This window comes from Podarcis muralis, chromosome 11 (assembly GCF_964188315.1).
Source record: "Podarcis muralis chromosome 11, rPodMur119.hap1.1, whole genome shotgun sequence".
Taxonomy (NCBI): domain Eukaryota; kingdom Metazoa; phylum Chordata; class Lepidosauria; order Squamata; family Lacertidae; genus Podarcis; species Podarcis muralis.
In genome coordinates, this window is record NC_135665.1 from 39,058,257 (window position 1) to 39,077,713 (window position 19,457).

A 19,457-nucleotide genomic window follows, 5' to 3' on the forward strand; every position below is an offset into this window, starting at 1 on the left:
AACAACGGGCAAAGAAAACTAGAAATACGTTGCCCAGAAATACAACCCCCAAACCTCAACCTTATTTCATATGTTCAGTCAGCTCTGACAGGAAACAGACGTGACTCTTTTTGATTGTAGCTCGTCACGTTGCTGGACAGACACAAACACACGTGACGCGCTACACGAGTGAAGAGCTCTCATGATTTGGGCGTGACTTTCAAATCAGAAAAAAAAATACATATCCCTGATAATTAAGATGGGTTAATACGCAAAGACCTCAGCAGTTCCTAAGTTTTAGAAACCACTCATTCGAACTGCAACCGCGAGGGCTAGAAAGTTAGGCTTAGATTCTCACAGGAATCCACCGACGGCAAGGGAGAGATGCCGGGGCGGGAAGACAGAAGCACCTCAGCCACCGTTTCCACACGTCCCTCCCTCAGTCTCTTAAACCCTTCGCGTGGGCAGGTCCAATCCCGCCGCGTTTTCCCGCCTACCTGGTACCTGCCGGTGAGCAGCTGGCTGCGCGACGGGGTGCACAGCGGCTGCGTGTAGTAGCTCTCCAGGCGCACGCCGCCCGCCCCCAGCGCGTCCAGGGTCGGGGTGCGGATCTCGGAGCCGTGCCAGCCGACGTCGCCCCAGCCCAGGTCGTCGGCCAACACGAAGACCAAGTTGACGGGCCGCCGAGGCGCAGCGCTCGGGCACGTGCGCGCCAAGCACAGCAGCAGCAGCAGCCCCGGGGGCGAGCAGCGCCCGAACACCAACCGCTGGAGCATCTCTAAGTCCTCCGCCAGCCCCAGCAGGAACTCACAGGGCAGGAAGGGCACAGGGACCTGCAAGTCTGCCTCCGAGGGCAAATGGTCCGCCCACCCTGGAGGAAGCCAATCAGAGTCATCTCCGCCCCTCCGGAGCGAAATGAAACAGGAACCACCAGCCTGCCCGTCTCCCTCTCCTTCCCCAGCCTGCGTCTGTCCAGAGGGCTTAAAGAAGTACAGAGCATGGTCCGGGGTTAGGGGTGGAAGGGGATGCTCCAGGGAAGACCTGCTGCAGCAGCACCAGCTGCCTCATCCTTTTGGTGCCTTCCCTAGGCTTACGATATTGTTTCATTCTCTTGTTAATTGTGCTGGTTAAAATGTGCATCTCACAAATGGGCTTCCTTTAGTAAATGTTTTATTTTGAAATCTTGTAAGGGAATGTTTCAGCCGAAGTGCAAGAGCCGTAAAAAAGAAATAATCTGGTAAAAAAATGGAAATATTAAAGCAGAACACAGCAGTATTATTCTATGAACGGCCCAATCCTTTGACTTAGCCATGGGGTCAGCAATCTTTTTTTTGGGGGGGGGGGGATGAATGAATTCCTATGCACCACAAATAACCCAGAGATGCATTTTAAATAAAAGCACACATTCTATTCATGTAAAAATACACTAATTCCTGGACCATCTGCGGGCCGGATTTAGAAGGCGATTGGGCCAGATCCAGCCCCTGGGCCTTAGGTTGCCTACCCATGCCTTAGGCACTGTGCTGAGCTGCAGTGAGTTAAGATTACAGGCCCTACTGGAAACCATGACTGTTATCTGATGGCTGGGAGCCCAAGGTTACTAGGACAGTTAAAGGCAAAACCTGTAATTCAGGGTTAGGTAAATCTAGTGACTGCAAATGGGTGAAGGAGGGAAGCCATAACTTAAGAACTCTTACAAGTGTGCTCCGGACATCCTGAACCTATGTTGAGAACAGCAGAAATGGAAGAATAACAAGGTTTATTATTGTAGAAAACACTAAACGAACAGGTGATTGTCTTATATGGATCTGGTGTTTATAAAGCTGGCTTAGAAGCATAGGAATCTTACTTTATTATTTCTATTCTGTTTTACATCGCATGGGGAAAGAGAATCTCTAAGCAGTTTACAGCACATCATACAACATCAAATACAAATATTACAAAATACTAGAAAAGAACATTGCAAATAACAATCATACACAAAAATGTAATAAAGATCCACATTTAAAGCAGCACCATTAACAGTGAAACAAAATATCAACATCAGTAAACATTACAAGTAAAAAATCAAAGACAAAAGTACAATCAGAATTCACATATTAAAGCATCATTTGCTAAGCAAAATAACTAAGGAGGCAGCTGTGCCTAAACTTTCTTTCACAATAGCATCTCCCAAAAATAGCACACTCCCACATGCAAATCTCACTCTCAACCATTCCCACCAACCACACCCTTAACACACTTTATTTCCAACCAACCACTTGTCACAAAGTGAATTTCTCATTTGTGAAGAATCTATGGCAGCATTAAACATTTTGAGACCCAGATCATTCGCCTACCTCCACCCACGTCAGTACAAAGCCAAAGAAACAGCAACACAGCCACTTCTTTCTTGCCTTACTCTTTACTGATTCAGTCACTTGCTTATAGGCAACTTTTTGGAAGCAAAAAATATTATTTCAATTACCACCTAATAATGCATTACTCGTTTTCTTCTACTAGATTGATAAATTCATCAATACAAACTTAAAGGGGGTGGCAGCCTCCAAGTGCCCTCTGGGGTACTTTCTTCAGGGTTGACTCCACCACCCACCCAATAGTCTGCCAAACTGCAGCAGCACTTTTATCTGATCTGTGGGCAAATCTGTTAGCTGCAGCAATTTTCACTCTCCTCCTCCAGACCAAGGACAAGATGTATTTTCCCTTCACATTTCAGATAATTTGTATGCTTGTCTATGTTCCCTCTCTTTCATTTAACAATTGGTTATAGCACAGCCCAATTATCAGAACCTGATTTATCCTATGCTACTTCAGGCAACCTTCTTAACAATGTAAGTCTCACTGTACAGTGGTATCTCAGGTTACAGATGCTTCAGGTTACATACGCTTCAGGTTACAGACTCTGCTAACCCAGAAATAGTATCTCGGATTAAGAACTTTGCTTCAGGATGAGAACAGAAATCGTGCTCCGGTGGCATGGCGGCAGCGGGAGGCCCCATTAGCTAAAGTGGTGCTTCAGGTTAAGAACAGTTTCAGGTTAAGAACAGACCTCCGGAACGAATTAAGTTCTTAACCCCAGGTACCACTGTATACATTAGCAGGCCACATGTGGACACTGAGGATTACCAACTGGATTTTATTTTGTTGTCAGTTTTAAAAGGATAACAAGGATAGAAGTCTTCTACTAGTGAAAAATAACCAGCAGGAGGCCAAGAACATTCTCCCTATAGGACTGCTTCGAATCAGGTAAGAAAAAGGATGTACAGTGGTACCTCCGGTTACAAACACTTTGGGTTACAGACTCCGCTAACCGGAAGTAGTACCTCGGGTTAAGAACTTCTAGAGTACCATTTAGGTGGCAATCCTAGCTTATCCTAAAGACAATCCGACTCCACCAACTCTTAGAACATCTAGTCCTCAGTCTTGCTCTTCAGTCTGAGCTACTTGCATTTACTGTAGAATGCTCTAGGAGTCTGGGGCCTTATTGTATTGTACAGTATATAAAAATAATTATTTGTGGGCTTAGCTGTGCTGCCCAGTGTAACTCTTCTGACTGAAATATTTGTAACTTAAACCAGGCATAGGCAAACTCGGCCCTCCAGATGTTTTGAGACTGCAATTCCAATCATCCCTGACCACTGGTCCTGTTAGCTAGGGATGATGGGAGTTTGCCTATGCCTGACTTAAACTTTAGGAAACCGGTTAAGAAGAAAAAGTAAGGTCTCTCTGCATTTTCTTGCTTTAACTTGTGTCAGTTAGTGTGCAACAAGTTAAGTAATCTAGGCATGTCGACAGCATTTCTCAAGGATAACTGCTAGAGCTACCTTTCTTACAAAACCACTGAATTACAATCTCCATCTGCTTAAAAAATTGGCGACATGAAAACATGAACAAGGGCTTTTAAAAAACTATATTGCTTTGAAAGGAAAAAGTGTATGAATTTTAATAATGCAAGGAACAAAAATATATGATATTCATCAGGAATTGCAAACGTGTATGAACTTACATTTTATGATTATTCAGCAAGTGAAATCACACCAATAAATAATTAATATAAAAGGCCTGATCTATTCTAGTCACAAACATATCCTTAATTACGGTATATTGTCCCCTTTTAAGAGGCTTTAATTGTAAACTGCTTTGGGAGCCAATCCTGGCATGTTATAGATATAATAAATAAATTATAATCTGTAAAGGACTCCACAAAGCACAGGCTTAAATCTGGGGTAGGGGTGTGCATGCGTACCTCCCATAGTAGCATCTGTGCAAAGTGCTGTGTGCAAGCTATTCATGCTCCAAGAGCAAGTAGCCCATTCATGTGGTGTAGTAAAGACCAGTACCACCATAACAACCTTCTCCAACATTGTGCCCTCCAGATGTTTTGCACTAAAAGTCCCATCAACCCCAGGCCACATGGCCATATTCTAGAGGGCAGCAGGTTGGGGATGACTATACTATGGGAGGTATCTATCTATCTATCTATCTATCTATCTATCTATCTATCTATGGACCTTCCGTTCCACATAACGGCTGGACAAGCACCTAGCTGCAAGGGGTAGGTGGAGAGATAAAAGTTTCCCTTTGTTCACAGTTTTACAAATGAGTTCTATAGGTAATGAGGCAGGAGAGAAATTGTGCCCTGTGTTTATATATTTTTGTTTCTACATGAAATATGCTTAATTCTAATCATTTTTAACATCTAAAAGAATGTATTGGCAAACTAAGATGTAAAAAGTGATTGATTACAAACAATGTCATCTTAAAAAAATAAAATCAGATCCTGTCATGGTTGAAGAAAACAGGCCAAATAATATAAAATGTAAGAGAATAATTTTGAAATGGATTTTTCTCTCTCACTCCAGCTAGCACTATGGGCAATCCTGTCAGCTTCTATATTTTATTGCGACCCGCTTTGTAAACAGATACTCAGATCTGTACAATGTAATGTCAGCTTGCATTAAATCATTGGCAATAATAGGTGCTCATTATTCAAACTGTGTTTCTACTGGCATGTCTTATTTATGCGTCAGCTTCTTTACTGAAGGACTTAGATGTATCAGTTTCTGTGGAAGATTCTGCACTTTTGAGCAATTTTTGTTTAAGTGACCTTTAAATAGGACAATGAAAATTTAGTGTTGAATAGTGTGAGCAGGGACACAGAATTGTTTTAAGTTAGCATTAGCATTAGGTTTATGAAAAGGAAAAATTATGGCTTAAGAATGAAATTAATCAATGTTTTATGGATTTGGTATCCGGCACAGGCTATTCAACCAAGGCAGATAGATTTTTCTGGAAGGGCTAGCCCACCAGCCATGAAGTTTCAAATGAGAGATTTGCGTTGTACAGGTGTTCAAAGAAACACAGAAACACACACACACACACACACACACACACACACACACACACAGAGATTCCCTATTTTCTGATATAAATCACCATCTAGAGTACCTAGGAATCTAGACCCCTGTGGTGTCATTGGTTTTATCTCCAATTCACTTTCCCAATTTCCTTTTTTTAAAAAAATAGCCCAAATGGTGTGGACCAACTAGCTCTTTTGCAAATAGGGATGGAGGAATATGAATTTAGTTTCGCTATTTCTCATCCCCCCCTCCCTATTTTAAATTTAGCTCTATGACTTCCACATCGATTCACCATTTTTCATATGTCCCCTAGAAGATTCAACAGTAATTTATTGTGAATTTCTACTAATGTATACATAAAAGGTAAAGGTACCCCTGCCTGACAGACTCTAGGGTTGTGCGCCCATCTCACTCAAGAGGGGCCAGCGCTGTCCGGAGACACTTCCGGGTCACGTGGCCAGCGTGACATCGCTGCTCTGGCGAGCCAGAGCCGCACACGGAAACGCCGTTTACCTTCCCGCTAGTAAGCGGTCCCTATTTATCTACTTGCACCCGGAGGTGCTTTCGAACTGCTAGGTTGGCAGGCGCTGGGACTGAGCAACGGGAGCGCACCCCGCCACGGGGATTCGAACCGCCGACCTTTCGATCGGCAAGCCCTAGGCGCTGAGGCTTTTACCCACAGCGCCACCCGCGTCCAATGTATACATATGTGTATGCAATTTTGCCTAATACAGTATGCACAATTTGGCAAAGCAATTTCCCCTAATATAATGCATTTTTGTATGTTATTCTCACAGATATATGCATTTTTATACACACTTAACCTTAGTACATGCATTTTTATACACACGATTTGGTTGGGAAAAATGCCCCCAAAATTGGAGAATTATGAATTTCAAATGATAGCTATCTTTTGGTTTGTGCAGTATTTCAGAAAGTGCAAATGAGATAAGTTCACCTTTAAATACAAACTGAATTGAATTTCTCCCCCATCCTTATATGCAATGCAAGTTCAAAAATCATTGGAGGTAAAACTGTCTTCTGAGTAAATTTCTGTTTGGTTACCTAGACCCTTGCTTCAGATATGGAACTTATTTCACCACTGTGCCAACCTAGCTAGGAGGCTCTCACAGCTTTCAAATTCCCATCAATTCATGGGCTTATAGCCTCAGTATTTTGTTCTCCTTTGTGATCACACCATTATTTCTACAAAGATTTGCCACATGCTCTGTAGCCCAGGACTCCTGCCACTTGCTCAATCATACTGCAACAATCCCATTTTTTTACAACATACTCAAGACTGTTGCTGCTGCTATTTACTGACTTGGTGTACATTATTTGCAAGAACTAATGTGTATAAGTAACAGTTGTTTCTTAAATTGTTCCTTATTCTTAATGATTAGTAAACATAAAGTATTATTTTGTTGCCTATTTCATGTGTAATTTGCATTCAACTCAAATGAAATATGCTAATCAAGTATTGACTCTTAATATTGAGGAATTAAACGCCTGCCTGTTTATATTTTAGCACTTCCACCCTTCTTCTGAAGCCGTGTTCTTGTTGGCTCAGTCATAACCAATGGCTCCTGGATAATAGTTGCTTGATAATTTTTGCCTAGTAGTTCAACTTCCAGTTTCTGTCCAACTTTACTGAGTTCCACAGGGACATATGCAAAAGCCAGACTCTGCTGAGTGCTGTAGCTGTAACATCCAGATGTGGTGTTGCCAATAACCTGTAAATTACCCAAATATCACAAAGGTTTTAGTGTATGGAAGCCTACACAGTTGATGTAGGTTGTATTATTCAATAAAACAGTCAGCATGTTAGAAAATCAAACACATGACTGCACGTTACATAGTTATCTTGTCTGCTTTAACCAAAAAAAGGCTGGGAGCATCTCAACATAGAGAATAATTTGTGCCCTGGAAAAAGATATTGCACATGCATCACCTGTTCTTGAGTAGCAACATAGCTCAACCGCTGCATACAAACCTACCCTACAAACTTACACTGAAGCATAAAAATATATCACATTCCTCAAGTAATAAATACAGTTTTTAGAATATTCCCCACTCTAAAGAAATAACTTTCATTTATATAAATGAAAGCTATTGATATGGCACATGCAGATGGATCTAAAAAGTGACTCAATATTGTAATAAATTTTCCATTTCTAATTTCTGAGATATATTAAATTAAATCATACTTAGAGTAGACCCACTGAAACCACGAGTTATTAAAGTCCATTGATCTGAATACATCTCAAAGTATTAATTCTCTTTGGAAATTTGACACCTGAAGGTGGCACAATTTCTGTGTGAACACAGGTCTTCAACCTTTTTGGACCTGGAACCCTCCTTTAACCCAAAAATGCAACTGAGGACCCAGGACCCACTTCTTAATTTTTTTACCATACATTTGTATGAAGGTAGTGCTGCTATTGTGACCTACTTAGGTCAGGATGTGTTTTCTCCCTGCTTTCCTGTTTCCTCCCAGCCTCTCTCTCCCTCCTGAATTATAAGCTGTGTCCAATTTCAGCAGGCTGTCTTATCTTGTCTGCCTGAAAGCTGGGTGGACTGGAGTCCTGATTCTGTTTCAAAGCAGGGGGGGGGGGGGAGCACAGAGAACATCAGGACAGTCCTCATCAGTCCTTTACTTTAGAGAGCCAGTGTAGTGTAGTGGTTAAGAGCGGTGGACTCGTAATCTGGTGAACCGGGTTCGATTCCCTGCTCCTCCACATGCAGCTGCTGGGTGACCTTGGGCCAGTCACACTTCTCTGAAATCTCTCAGCCCCACTCACCTCACAGAGTGTTTGTTGTGGGGGAGGAAGGGAAAAGGAGAATGTTAGCCGCTTTGAGACTCCTTAGGGTAGTGATAAAGCGGGATATCAAATCCAGACTCTTCTTCCACTTCTTCTTTACATAATCTTTGGGTCCAAGGTGCTTCGAGCTCTGAGTATTAACACAAGCACTTTGAACCTAGCCCAGTAGCAAATTCCTTTTGTTGTGAGAAGCCCAGCAGAGGACTGTGAGAACTGCCACTGGTAGAAATTGCAAAGGGGTGGCATTTTTAAATCTGTTATAGCAAAAATAAAAACATATGTCATTGCACATGTGTGTATTTCCTTGCGCAAACATATGCTGGTGTTTGCAACCCTTTTTAAACTGTGTGCAAACTATCTTTTGTTCATTTTGAAATATGGATGGGAGCACAGTATGTTCTAGAAAACTTTGCTTCAGTTTTTTGAAACAAAATCTATGCTACGTGCCTTGTTATTATACCAGACACTTTCATTTCCCTCTGGATCAACATTATCCGTTTCCAAGGTGAGATACACAAGTTGCCGTTCAAGCCCCTTTTCTTTAATCTGCTTCAGTGCTTGCTTTCCTATGAAGTCTGCTGGCTGGGAAAAAAAGATAATGATGATAAATGATTAGTCAGGCTCTGTGACAGGGTTATGGATGCAAGCATTTAAATTTGCCTTCACTTGTTTTTCCATCCATTATTAAGCTTTAGATAAAAGTACAAATTAAATTAAACCATTGGGCTTCTTGAATGTTATTTCATCTTGCTCACAATGTGGGTATGTTCAGTTATTTTACCTCATATTTGTCTACATTTGTAACCTTTAAGCACTATACATTCTGATTATATACCTTTAAAAATATTGTACTGAAAAGAGCTCAAGCTTCCTCTTGGCTACTTACATGGGGAAGTAACAGCAGAGACATTTATAGAAAATTATTGCAAGAAAGCCCACATCCCCTTCCCCGCCTCCCGATCCCACAAAAGATAGCAGCAACAGACATTTATCTGGTAAACTACTTTGTGCATTCCAAAGCTATTGGGGTAGCTCATGCTATGTGCAAATACTTTGCATGCAGAAAACCCCAGGGCTTTGCCTGAGGTATCTCTCTCAAGTTAAAAAGACGTGAGGTAACAGTTGTGGGAAAGACTCTTGCATGTTCTGTCTAAAACAAATGACCAAACAGAGAGAGATATGCTGGTGAAGTTCTCCAAGCTAGCCTTGAAAATGAACTTCAGGGGCTTTTAAAGCTGGCCTCAGTATGAAAAGTGAGCTTTACAACTCCCAACACTCTACTCAGGTTTGGATTAAATACTCCCTGTCCGTATCCACCATACCCAAGAACACTTTAAGCTGGAAGCTGGCAAAAGAAGCAGTAGAAATACAGAAATCTTCCTTTTCCTATTTCCATCACCCCAGCGCTGGGCACATGAGGGAATGAGAGAGAATTTTGCCTGTAATTCCTTGCAACCTGGCATGCTATTACTGTAGCTGTGACAGGGCAAAAGAGAACATAGGTGTGGGAAGCCTTCCTAATCTCAGTTCAAAATATGCTTCTGCTGCTGTTATTGCCACTGCCCAGCTTCAATATAAGAAAAGGAAACAGGGAGTACGTGTTTTTGGCAGGCAGCAAAACCACACATGGAGTGCCTCAGGATATGTACACGGGTTTTCCTGAAAAATGCTGCAGACAGTTGATGTGGCCGGGACAAACCTACGTGGCCTTCCTCCACAGGACTCCACCTCTCTCAAGCAAGTCAGTACTGAACTTTCCTGCAACATCCCTCAAGCCCAGGAGACAATATGCAAGGGGCGGGGGCTCTGCTCTGCAGACCTAATTAGCCAGCCAGGTTTCTCATTTGGCTTGTAAGGCCACTTTACAGGTGTGGGTCAGGTAAGGTGGGGCTCAGCCCAAACAGTTGTTTGACGGTACCTGCAAAACCCCAAGGCTGCAGAAAACAGTGTTCTAAAAGGGGTTTCTGAAGATCTGGCAATCAGCTGATTTGTCAAATCTTCAGAAGCGCAGCTCAAAGCACTGCACAAATAGTGTTTTGAGAGAGTCTTTGCCTTTTGGGGCAAAATAGGATCTGCTGGCCTGTCAAACTTGGCCCACAAGGGGTGGAGGAAATAACAATCTGGTCTGCCAGGCTAGAAAGTTTCCTTACCCATGTTTTAAACACATGTTGCCCTTCTACTTGCCAATTAATTTGCTAGCAATTAAACCAGGACACTATGCTATTGCAATCCATGTGCCACTTCTCCTACTCACACTTGTGAGCAGGCATGGGCAGCATGCTGCTTGAACAGGCACAATTTATTTCTTGTCCTTAGTGTCTCCTTTTCCTTTGCTGTCCTCTCCATATACCATGAATGTATTAATAGAGGTAGAGAGAAGATGAGAGACAATGAAGGGCAAACCAAAACACGAGCCACCAGAGAGATAGCAGTGCAGACATACCCTTATAGAAAATGGCAATCAGGCTTTGCCAATTAAAAGCAGTAATCCATAGTACACCAGATGATATAAATTGAGTGCGCTATTGCTTTTGGTTGACTCCAGTTATTTCCAGGAGATACAATGGAAAGGGGGGGGGGGGGCGGAAATCATAGATGTGAATCTGACAATTTACATTTGTTGGCTCTTGGCATTTCTTATCTGCAGCCAGTAGTTCTGTGCATTGCTTCTCCATGTTCTAGTGAAACTGTCCTTAAAAGAAGCCCATGCATTTGAATACTTCCAAGCTCCCCCATGCTTACTCTTCAACATTATTCACTTGACTCCCATAAATCCATCATTTATAAATGGAAAACACAGTTTGCATGAAGGTTAATGCAGCAGTCATAATTGGAGCCTTGAGTATGACCTGGTAACAGATGTGAATTGCTTTAATGGGTCACTTCTAGATTAATTGCATAGAAGGTAGTTAACGCCTGTGAATATATAAACAGGGCAACAGCTAGAGTAATTTTGATTTGCTTTAGCCTTTTAAAAAAAAACCCTCACAAATTAATTTGTGAGAGAAAATTTCATGTGTGTTATATTTAGTTCTAAGAAAGAAAAGGATGGTTCAAACCATATTTACCAGGTATTATACAACAGCTAAATCAATGATCAAGAAAACATTTTAGTTTATGTGCTATATTATTTCCTTTCCTATTGACAATAAAGGAGAACCATAGCTTTAATTAATATACTTTCGCTATGTATTTCTTTTACTGAATTTCTTTATGTTTGCGCATTCCACTGTGGAGGTTCTGGATTTTTGCTATACTGTATGTTAGGATAATCTTCCCAAAATTGTTTTGTAATAGTTTTTACCACTGTAGCCAGTGCTTTTTTCTTAAAAAAATGTTTATGGGTACTCTCATTTTGACTCAAGAAATAACTATTTTATAGTTCAAATCCAGAAAAATAAATGCAGTAAATGGACAATGGTACAAAGATTCACAAAATGTTTAGGGGTATGTGTACCCCTGCGTACCCTCAGAAAAAAGCACTGACTATAGCAAATGAAACTATACAACTTAAACTTAAAATAATGTTCACTGTATCTATACCCCAACCTCCTTCATTCACTTTAAAATCATGCATGAGGAACTAAAATCCCAACATAGGGAAATGATTCATATGTCATGTTATTTCCAGAAGGAAAATGTGTTAGCATACTGTAGTTCAGTCTACATGTGCAGTATCAGAGGAAAGACTCTCCATGCATGAATTCAACAAAGGGCGATAAAAGTGGAGCAAAGAAACAAGTACTGTACAAAATTGCAATCCTGCAGGAGCTTCTCTTGCACAAGGGACAAACAGTACTAGAAGAGTACTTGTGCTCAACTCCCATTACTTTCAATACAGCTTATGTATGATAAAGGCTGGCTTTCCAATTGCACAGGGAGCCTTCCCTTGTGCCCATGTGCTTGGGGGGGGGGGTAGGGGTGAAGCAGAAAACATGCCACATATGCAACTCCTCCTAGCCATCTTTCTCAGATTTGACTGAATTTTTTATTAAAGGGCAAGCAATCTCCCTCTTGAGGATCCAGCTAGCATTTTCCTAGCCTGCCCATCCCTACCTACTCTCTTTGCTATAACATTATGTAACATAAAGGTAAAGGTAAAGGTACCCCTGCCCGTACAGGCCAGTCTTGACAGACTCTAGGGTTGTGCGCCCATCTCACTCAAGAGGCCGGGGGCCAGCGCTGTCCGGAGACACTTCCGGGTCACGTGGCCAGCGTGACATCGCTGCTCTGGTGAGCCAGCACAGCACACGGAACGCCATTTACCTTCCCGCTAGTAAGCGGTCCCTATTTATCTACTTGTACCCGGGAGTGCTTTCGAACTGCTAGGTTGGCAGGCGCTGGGACCGAACAACGGGAGCGCACCCCGCCGCAGGGATTCGAACCGCCGACCTTTCGATCGGCAAGCCCTAGGCGCTGAGGCTTTTACCCACAGCGCCACCCGCGTCCCTATATTATGTAACATAGGTTGAAGTAAATTAGTGCAAGATTTCTCTGGACCCAGTGTTAGCTGCTGGTTGATGGGATTAGGAAGAAAACTTACCTGGGCCCAGGACTGGCAGAACTGATCATAGAGTTTTTGCAACCCTGTGGGGTATATATTCTTGTTGCCCCTGCATGGGAGGGTTTATTGCTTTCTGTTTTCACAACTTTGACATATCAAATGGTGCTCAGGTAGGATCCTTAAAAGTGAAGGAGTTGCAGTGGGTTCCTGCAGGCACAAGCCATTCCATCTCAAGGGTGGCGACAGAACTGTGCCCTAATGGTGGCAGGGCAGTAGCCACTTAAACACAGTGGTCACCTTTAGCTGCTTCCTGACTTCTGAAGACTCAGCAGCCTGGGCTGAGCCAAGAATCATTGCAACTCATGAGTTGTCAAAAATAGGACCATTTGCCTCTGCGAAGCTGTACCCAACATTATAAATGGCCATTATAAATACTCTGTGGGATAAAGGCCTCTTACTTACTTGTGTGTAGGTACATGCACATACACACACACACCATACCTCCTAAGTGCCCTGGAAAAACAGGACATCCCGGGTTTTTTGCACAAGATCTTGACGACCATTTTGGGTGCCATGCTCTAGTGCTGCACTCTGACCCTGGAAAAAAAACTTTTTCAGGGCAAGGATGAGGTGTGGATCATGTGACTCACCTGGGACTACATCCCAGAAGACACACATTCTAGTTTGGTGCTTGAAAAGTTAGCTAGTATGACACCCCTCTCTGAGTTTTGTATGGCTAGAATGGGGCCTACATATCCTTTTGATTCTGGCAATTTTCTGAGCACTGGCCTGTGGTCCCTCCCTGGTATGCTTCCCATGAGAAAATGTGACCCTCAAACTGATAAAACTCCACACCCCTGCTCTATGCCCTAAAAGGCTACCTAAACAGTAATGGAGCCAAAAGCAACAAATTATATAGACAACCTATTTTGGCTGAAATCTTTTTTTTTGGACTAAAATCTAATCCTTAAGTAAACAATACAACATTTCAAAATAACAAGACACCTTCAATACACACATAAATCACTGTCATGGTTGTAACTGTATGGATTTTGGCACCAATCCACACATTGCATCCTGATTTCCAGTTCACTTTCACAAATAATGCACATAAGCAAACTGATGTCCACTTGAACACCCACAGGTTGTAATGTCCAATCACTCAGCTAAATGGCTTTTGTCGTCTGTAGAGAGGGCAAAATGTGCTCAATGTGTCAACCACTTTCTGTGGGACTTGGAAAACTGAGTTTGCCACAATAGCATTTAAAAAATTAAGGCTTGGTGGTGGGCTCAACAATTTGCTGAATAAGTGCTTCTTCTGTTGATAGCATTGCACTTCTTTCCCTTTCTGAATGGAGCAAATGAACAGAATATGAATTGAATGTGTCTTCCTGGTAGGTTCATACATCAGGTGTGTAAGACACTTCAAATCAGGGGGACATCAGGTATGTATGAGACAGGAGATGGAGACTTTTAACAGGTCTTCCAGTCTTGGAAGCTAGCTTGTGGTATCATGCCCCAAGGTGGCATGAAAGCCCAGCTGTCCATCTCTTCCTTAATCATACCATTCCACTTTGTGCTTGGCAACATATAATTCATATAATTTGACGTGACTGCTTTCATCCATAGCTCACTGTTGAGATGAGGTTAGAAGGCCATCAGTAGCAATAAAGCATCTCTATCGCTCCTTGTGACAGTGACTGTTATGTCCACCTGACCCTGCCTCAGACAGATGCACAATCATATGAGTGGAGTTGAGGTGGTCTGTGTTTCTTCCAACTGACGAAGCATCATAACCATCATGATCACCACTGCTTGTCTGTGTCACTATGTTATGCCTGCTGCAGCAGTTCTCTGTTGAGGAACAGAACAAGTGAGGCCTTGTTTTCCTTGGATTTGATTAATGTTCTCCATTGCACAGGCAATATGCTGTCCCTGCTGCTAATGTCAACTCTTATTTCCTTCCTTTCCCAATTTGACACTTTACCATAAGGTTTTTGATTGATGGGTCTTTGCGGCAGTCAAGCACAATACCAACCCTGCTGCAAGTTTCCTTGAAATTCTTCATGATATGCACCACAAAAGCATCCAAATAGTCTCCAAAAGTCACTGCATCCTTGGCTTTCACCATGGCTGGAAAGCCTTGCCCACTCAATGTATACCAATCCCCAATAGCTGAGGGCTGACTCTGACCAAGTTATTCCAATCAGATTTTTTTTTTTAAAATGAAAGCACCAGAAAAATGCCAGTTGATAAATATTAATGTCAAAAACACAGAGACTGATGTAATTAATCTTCATATAACTTCCATCAGTGAAAATGAATTTTCTGATCAAGGAAGTGGTCCTCTAAAAACAACAACCCACTTTTTAGCAGGTCTGGTTACTGACATTTTGATTCCTTAATCAAAACAGCAACACACCCATACTTCTATATTAGACACAAAACCCCATGGGCAAGGCAGACCTCCCTCAGCCATTCCATAGATGTGGAATTCTGACATAGCCACTTTTACCCCTACATTACCATGACCACCTCAGTCAGCAGACCTCCATCAAAATTTAAGTTTTTTCCTGGATTTTCTTTGTCTACATTCAGCCATCAGGCTGTTGTTTCTGAAAACCAGCAACACCAAAGCAGTGATAGAATTGAAAATACCTCTCACAACTACTACTGCTGCTGCAGCAAAACTGCTGTATATGGTTGCTTACCTGTAATAACTGCTGTACTTTTAAAAATCAAAGAAATGAAAAGCCTCAAAATAATTTATACTTTGACAAAAAAAGTAATGAAGACTAAGGTTACAGTCTCACAAACATTTGAAGTCAGTGAGACTCCCTTCTGAGTAAACAAGCATGGGATACAGTTGCACTGTTGCAATTCTTCACATAAGGCTTAATTGGCTAGGAAAGTACATTCCAAGTTTTTGTGGTGTTTTTGAATCCCCGCGGCGGGGTGCGCTCCCGTTGTTTGGTCCCAGCGCCTGCCAACCTAGCAGTTCGAAAGCACTCCCGGGTGCAAGTAGATAAATAGGGACCGCTTACTAGGGGGAAGGTAAACGGCGTTTCCGTGTGCGGCTCTGGCTTGCCAGAGCAGCGATGTCACGCTGGCCACGTGACCCGGAAGTGTCTTCGGACAGCGCTGGCCCCCTGCCTCTTGAGTGAGATGGGCGCACAACCCTAGAGTCTGTCAAGACTGGCCCGTACGGGCAGGGGTACCTTTACCTTTTTAAAGTCCCAAAAATGCCTATTGTCAAAATGGAATAGCAATAAAACCAGCCCGACTTTCTAGTGTGAGCATATATGGCAGAATACGAAGACTCCAATCAAAGTACTGTCCTTCCATTTATGTCTAAGGTTTCTTTTATGAGCAAATTGTATAAAAGGTTCTGATTCCCAAATTCTTTTTTAAAAATTTATTTAAAACTATTTCTAGCCTGCTTTATATAGACCTGAGAAGCTTTCAAAGTGACTTACAAAAGATTTGCTCAATTAAACTTTCATTCAAGTGTGGTATCAGGAACAGAAAGATAGTGTCCCTATGGTGCCATGATTCTTTTCAGGTGGCATTTCCTTCCCTCATCCTTGTACTTCCTTGGTACTGATCTTTGGCCTCTACCTACTGTGTAACAGAGCTCATTCTGATCCTCTGAGGCAAGGAAGTGGGGCTGCTTAGCAGGAGTATTAGTCTGTCATTTGCTTTCATTCTATATCATACCTGAAGAGATTCATCTGAGTATTTGTGACAAATTGTTACAGCAGGTGCCTTCTACGATGTAACCCTTGGTATATACTCCTATACGCTGTATTCATTTATAGGAAACATTCTCAGTAGCAATTGCTATTATTATTTTTAAGCGAAGTGTGCAGATGTGTAGAGTGTAGATAGAAACTCCCAAATTGTGAGTTTGTTTTCTTATCCAGTCAGAAAAATAAAAGGAGTTAATTAAGGACAATGATGTTTGGGTCCCTTGGAACTAAAATATTATAATTCAATCTGTCAATAAGACATGCGAACACCTTTTAATGGCACAATTTATTGGGTAAATCTCTTACGAATCCTGGAATGGATCCAAATTATATACACAAAGCTACTCAACTGAGTAAGAGGGCACCAACATCTGCTGCAATCTGCTTTAACCATCACCTTACAGCACACAAGAGCCAGGCCTGTGCAATATTTTGAAATTAATTATTCTTCATTGGCCATTCCTGAATAATTCCAGGACAGCCTTCCAAATTAAATTCCCTTGACATGTAAACACAGAAAAGTCTTTTTTGCCCCTAGAGGCAACTAATATTTGACAGACTTCCTATCCTGAACTGTTCCACCCAGGCATATTCTTTTTTTAAGGAGTCACAATCAAGACTTCATCTGCAAATTTATTTCTTCCATTGAAGCAGGTGAATAGTTTAGGCTTGTGTAAACTTCTTACCTCCATTCATGCTTTCAAAAGGCTCACTGTATTTTGCAGTAAATTTATTTCTCTAAATGCTGGAGATAAATATCAGCAGCTGGACATTTATTATACTTTATATTCCCCTCTTTTTAAATGAACTAAGGGTGATATACCTAGGGTCCCCATGTTGTCCCAAGCACTGACCAGACCCAGACCATCTGTAAATGGTTGTGCAGTAGAAATTAAAGAAATGAATCAATCAGCATCCAAAATTCTACACCAGAACAAAATTCATTTCAGATAAAGAGATGCACAAGGAACTAGTTCTGATTCTCACATTCTTTGGCAGATGGAGTTAATTAGTGGGACCAATCTACCTATCATAGCAACATTATTTGAAACCATTCCTCCAGCATACAACATGGAACAGTGCTGTGGAAATTTATCAATATCTGTTTTGAAGAGTTTATATATAATACTTGCAAACCCAGGAATAATTTCATAAATATATATCTAGAAAATGTTTCAGACCTACCTTATTTAATTTTATAAAATATTTCAGTCCGGCTTCCAGAGGATTGGTATCACAATTCATCTGTTAAAAAAATATGCAATAAGAGATTTAATCACTAGATGGCATATTTCCTTCACGTCTTTTCACTTTCTCATACTGTTTTCCATTTATTTCTTTATGAACAACAAGTAACATCTCTTTCGTTAAAGGATTGTAATTCTTAGTGACATTTGTAACTCCAATAAAAAAATGCAAGCATATATTTCTTCAATATCTACAGTTAAGAAGACAATAAGAAATGAGACATCCTGAAAAAAAGCCTTTACTCCACTGAGAACTAACCAAGGAAGATGCAATAATGATTTACTTGCAAATCTACCTTCCTATCCCCCATCCCACAGTGAACAGCTAACTGATGCCTCAGTTGTTCTTCTCATTTTCAACAGGTAAGACAGTAGGGGGAATTCTATGGGATTGTTGAAGTGAGACAATTGCATTGGCATGCTCTCTAGACCAGGTGTAGTCAGTGTGGTGTCCTCCAGATGTGGTTACAGTGGTACCTCGCAAGACGAATGCCTCGCAAGACAGAAAACTCGCAAGATGAAAGGGTTTTTGGTTTTTTGAGTTGCTTCGTAAAACGATTTTCCCTATGGGCTTGCTTCGCAAGACGGAAACGTCTTGCAAGTTTGTTTCCTTTTTCTTAAAACCGTTAATACAGTTGCGACTTGACTTCGAGGAGCAACTCATAGCACGCGGTGTGGTAGCCTTTTTTGAGGTTTTTGAAGACTTTGGTGATTTTTGAAGCTTTTCCAAAACTTTTCCGACACCGTGCTTCGCAAGACGAAAAAATCGCAAGACGGAAAAACTCGCGGAACGAATTAATTTCGTCTTGCAAAGCACCACTGTATATTACAACTTCTATCACCCCTGACCATAGGTACTTGCTGGTGAGAGTTGTAACCTCAACATCTGGAGTGCGCCATGTTGAATATCTCTGCTCTCCAGGTGAAACCAGAGAATTCCATAACCACAGCAGTTTTTGTGCATGTGGAATCATACAATTGCAGACCCGGAAAGGGACAGCAAAGGTCATCTAGTCCAACCCCCTGCAATGCAGGAATTTCAACTAAAGCATCCAAGACAGATGGCCATCCAACCTCTGCATAAAAACTTCCAAAGAAGGAGAGAATTATATATGCATGCATCACGACCTAATTACGGTCGTAGCATTTTGAAGGAGCTGATGTCATATTAATATCAGCATCTTTTTGCTGAGAAATATTAGGGAAATAAGAAGCTTATACCAATTCGGAAAATGCAAAACTTCTTTAGGAAAATACCCTGAAGTGCAAGTGGAACAATAAATAAATAAATAAATAAGCAAGCAGTCCAATGTGGCATGAGCAACCTCAGTTGATGTGGAATCCTGACTAGGTAGGAATGGGAACTGAATGGAGGGACCAGAAGAGAGGCATGCTTAAGCAAGCAAAATACTGAACAGGAACATGTCACACGGTTCTTTCTTTGCTTTTCCTGTTCATCCTCTGCTACACACATCCACCATACAAGTGCTCATGTATTAAGGGGGAAGCACCAGCAAGGGTATATTATCTCCAACATTATCAATAACATTTTAAAAACATTTGTTGAATTTTATTTTGTTTAAATCTGTGGAAGGTGTGAGCTCAGCCTCCTCTAAAATGGAAGGGATTTCATAATATCCAACATTTTATGAGAAGGATTGGGACAAACAGGATAGCTAGTATTCATATTCTCTGTGATGATAGGATATATATCTAAAGTGTGTCATACAAAGGCAAAATTGCAATCAGTGCACATTTTGACTGCTGGAACAGAAATGCCTTGAGATAAATGAGAA

General features: G+C 41.6%; 2 protein-coding genes across 4 annotated transcripts in view; both read right to left on the minus strand.

Moving 5' to 3' along the window:
* The window catches only part of ARSB (arylsulfatase B), a 73,111-nt gene extending 72,286 nt beyond the window's left edge, over positions 1-825 (minus strand). Inside the window, exon 1 of the mRNA XM_028748964.2 lies at positions 477-825. Within this exon, the coding sequence (XP_028604797.2) occupies positions 477-755 (279 nt within the window). The 5' untranslated portion in view covers positions 756-825. The remainder of the gene's footprint in view (positions 1-476) is intronic.
* The window catches only part of DMGDH (dimethylglycine dehydrogenase), a 249,919-nt gene that overhangs the window by 202,136 nt on the left and 28,326 nt on the right, over positions 1-19,457 (minus strand). For 2 of the 3 annotated variants that reach the window (XM_028748060.2, XM_028748059.2), the window contains exons 14-16: positions 17,600-17,659; positions 8,609-8,743; positions 1,722-7,072 (exon numbers count right to left, since the gene is read on the minus strand). In XM_028748060.2, the coding sequence (XP_028603893.2) occupies positions 6,857-7,072; positions 8,609-8,743; positions 17,600-17,659 (411 nt within the window). In that variant the 3' untranslated portion in view covers positions 1,722-6,856. Of the gene's footprint in view, positions 1-1,721; positions 7,073-8,608; positions 8,744-17,599; positions 17,660-19,457 lie in introns of those variants that run through there. The other variant, XR_013394686.1, reaches the window with a different exon arrangement.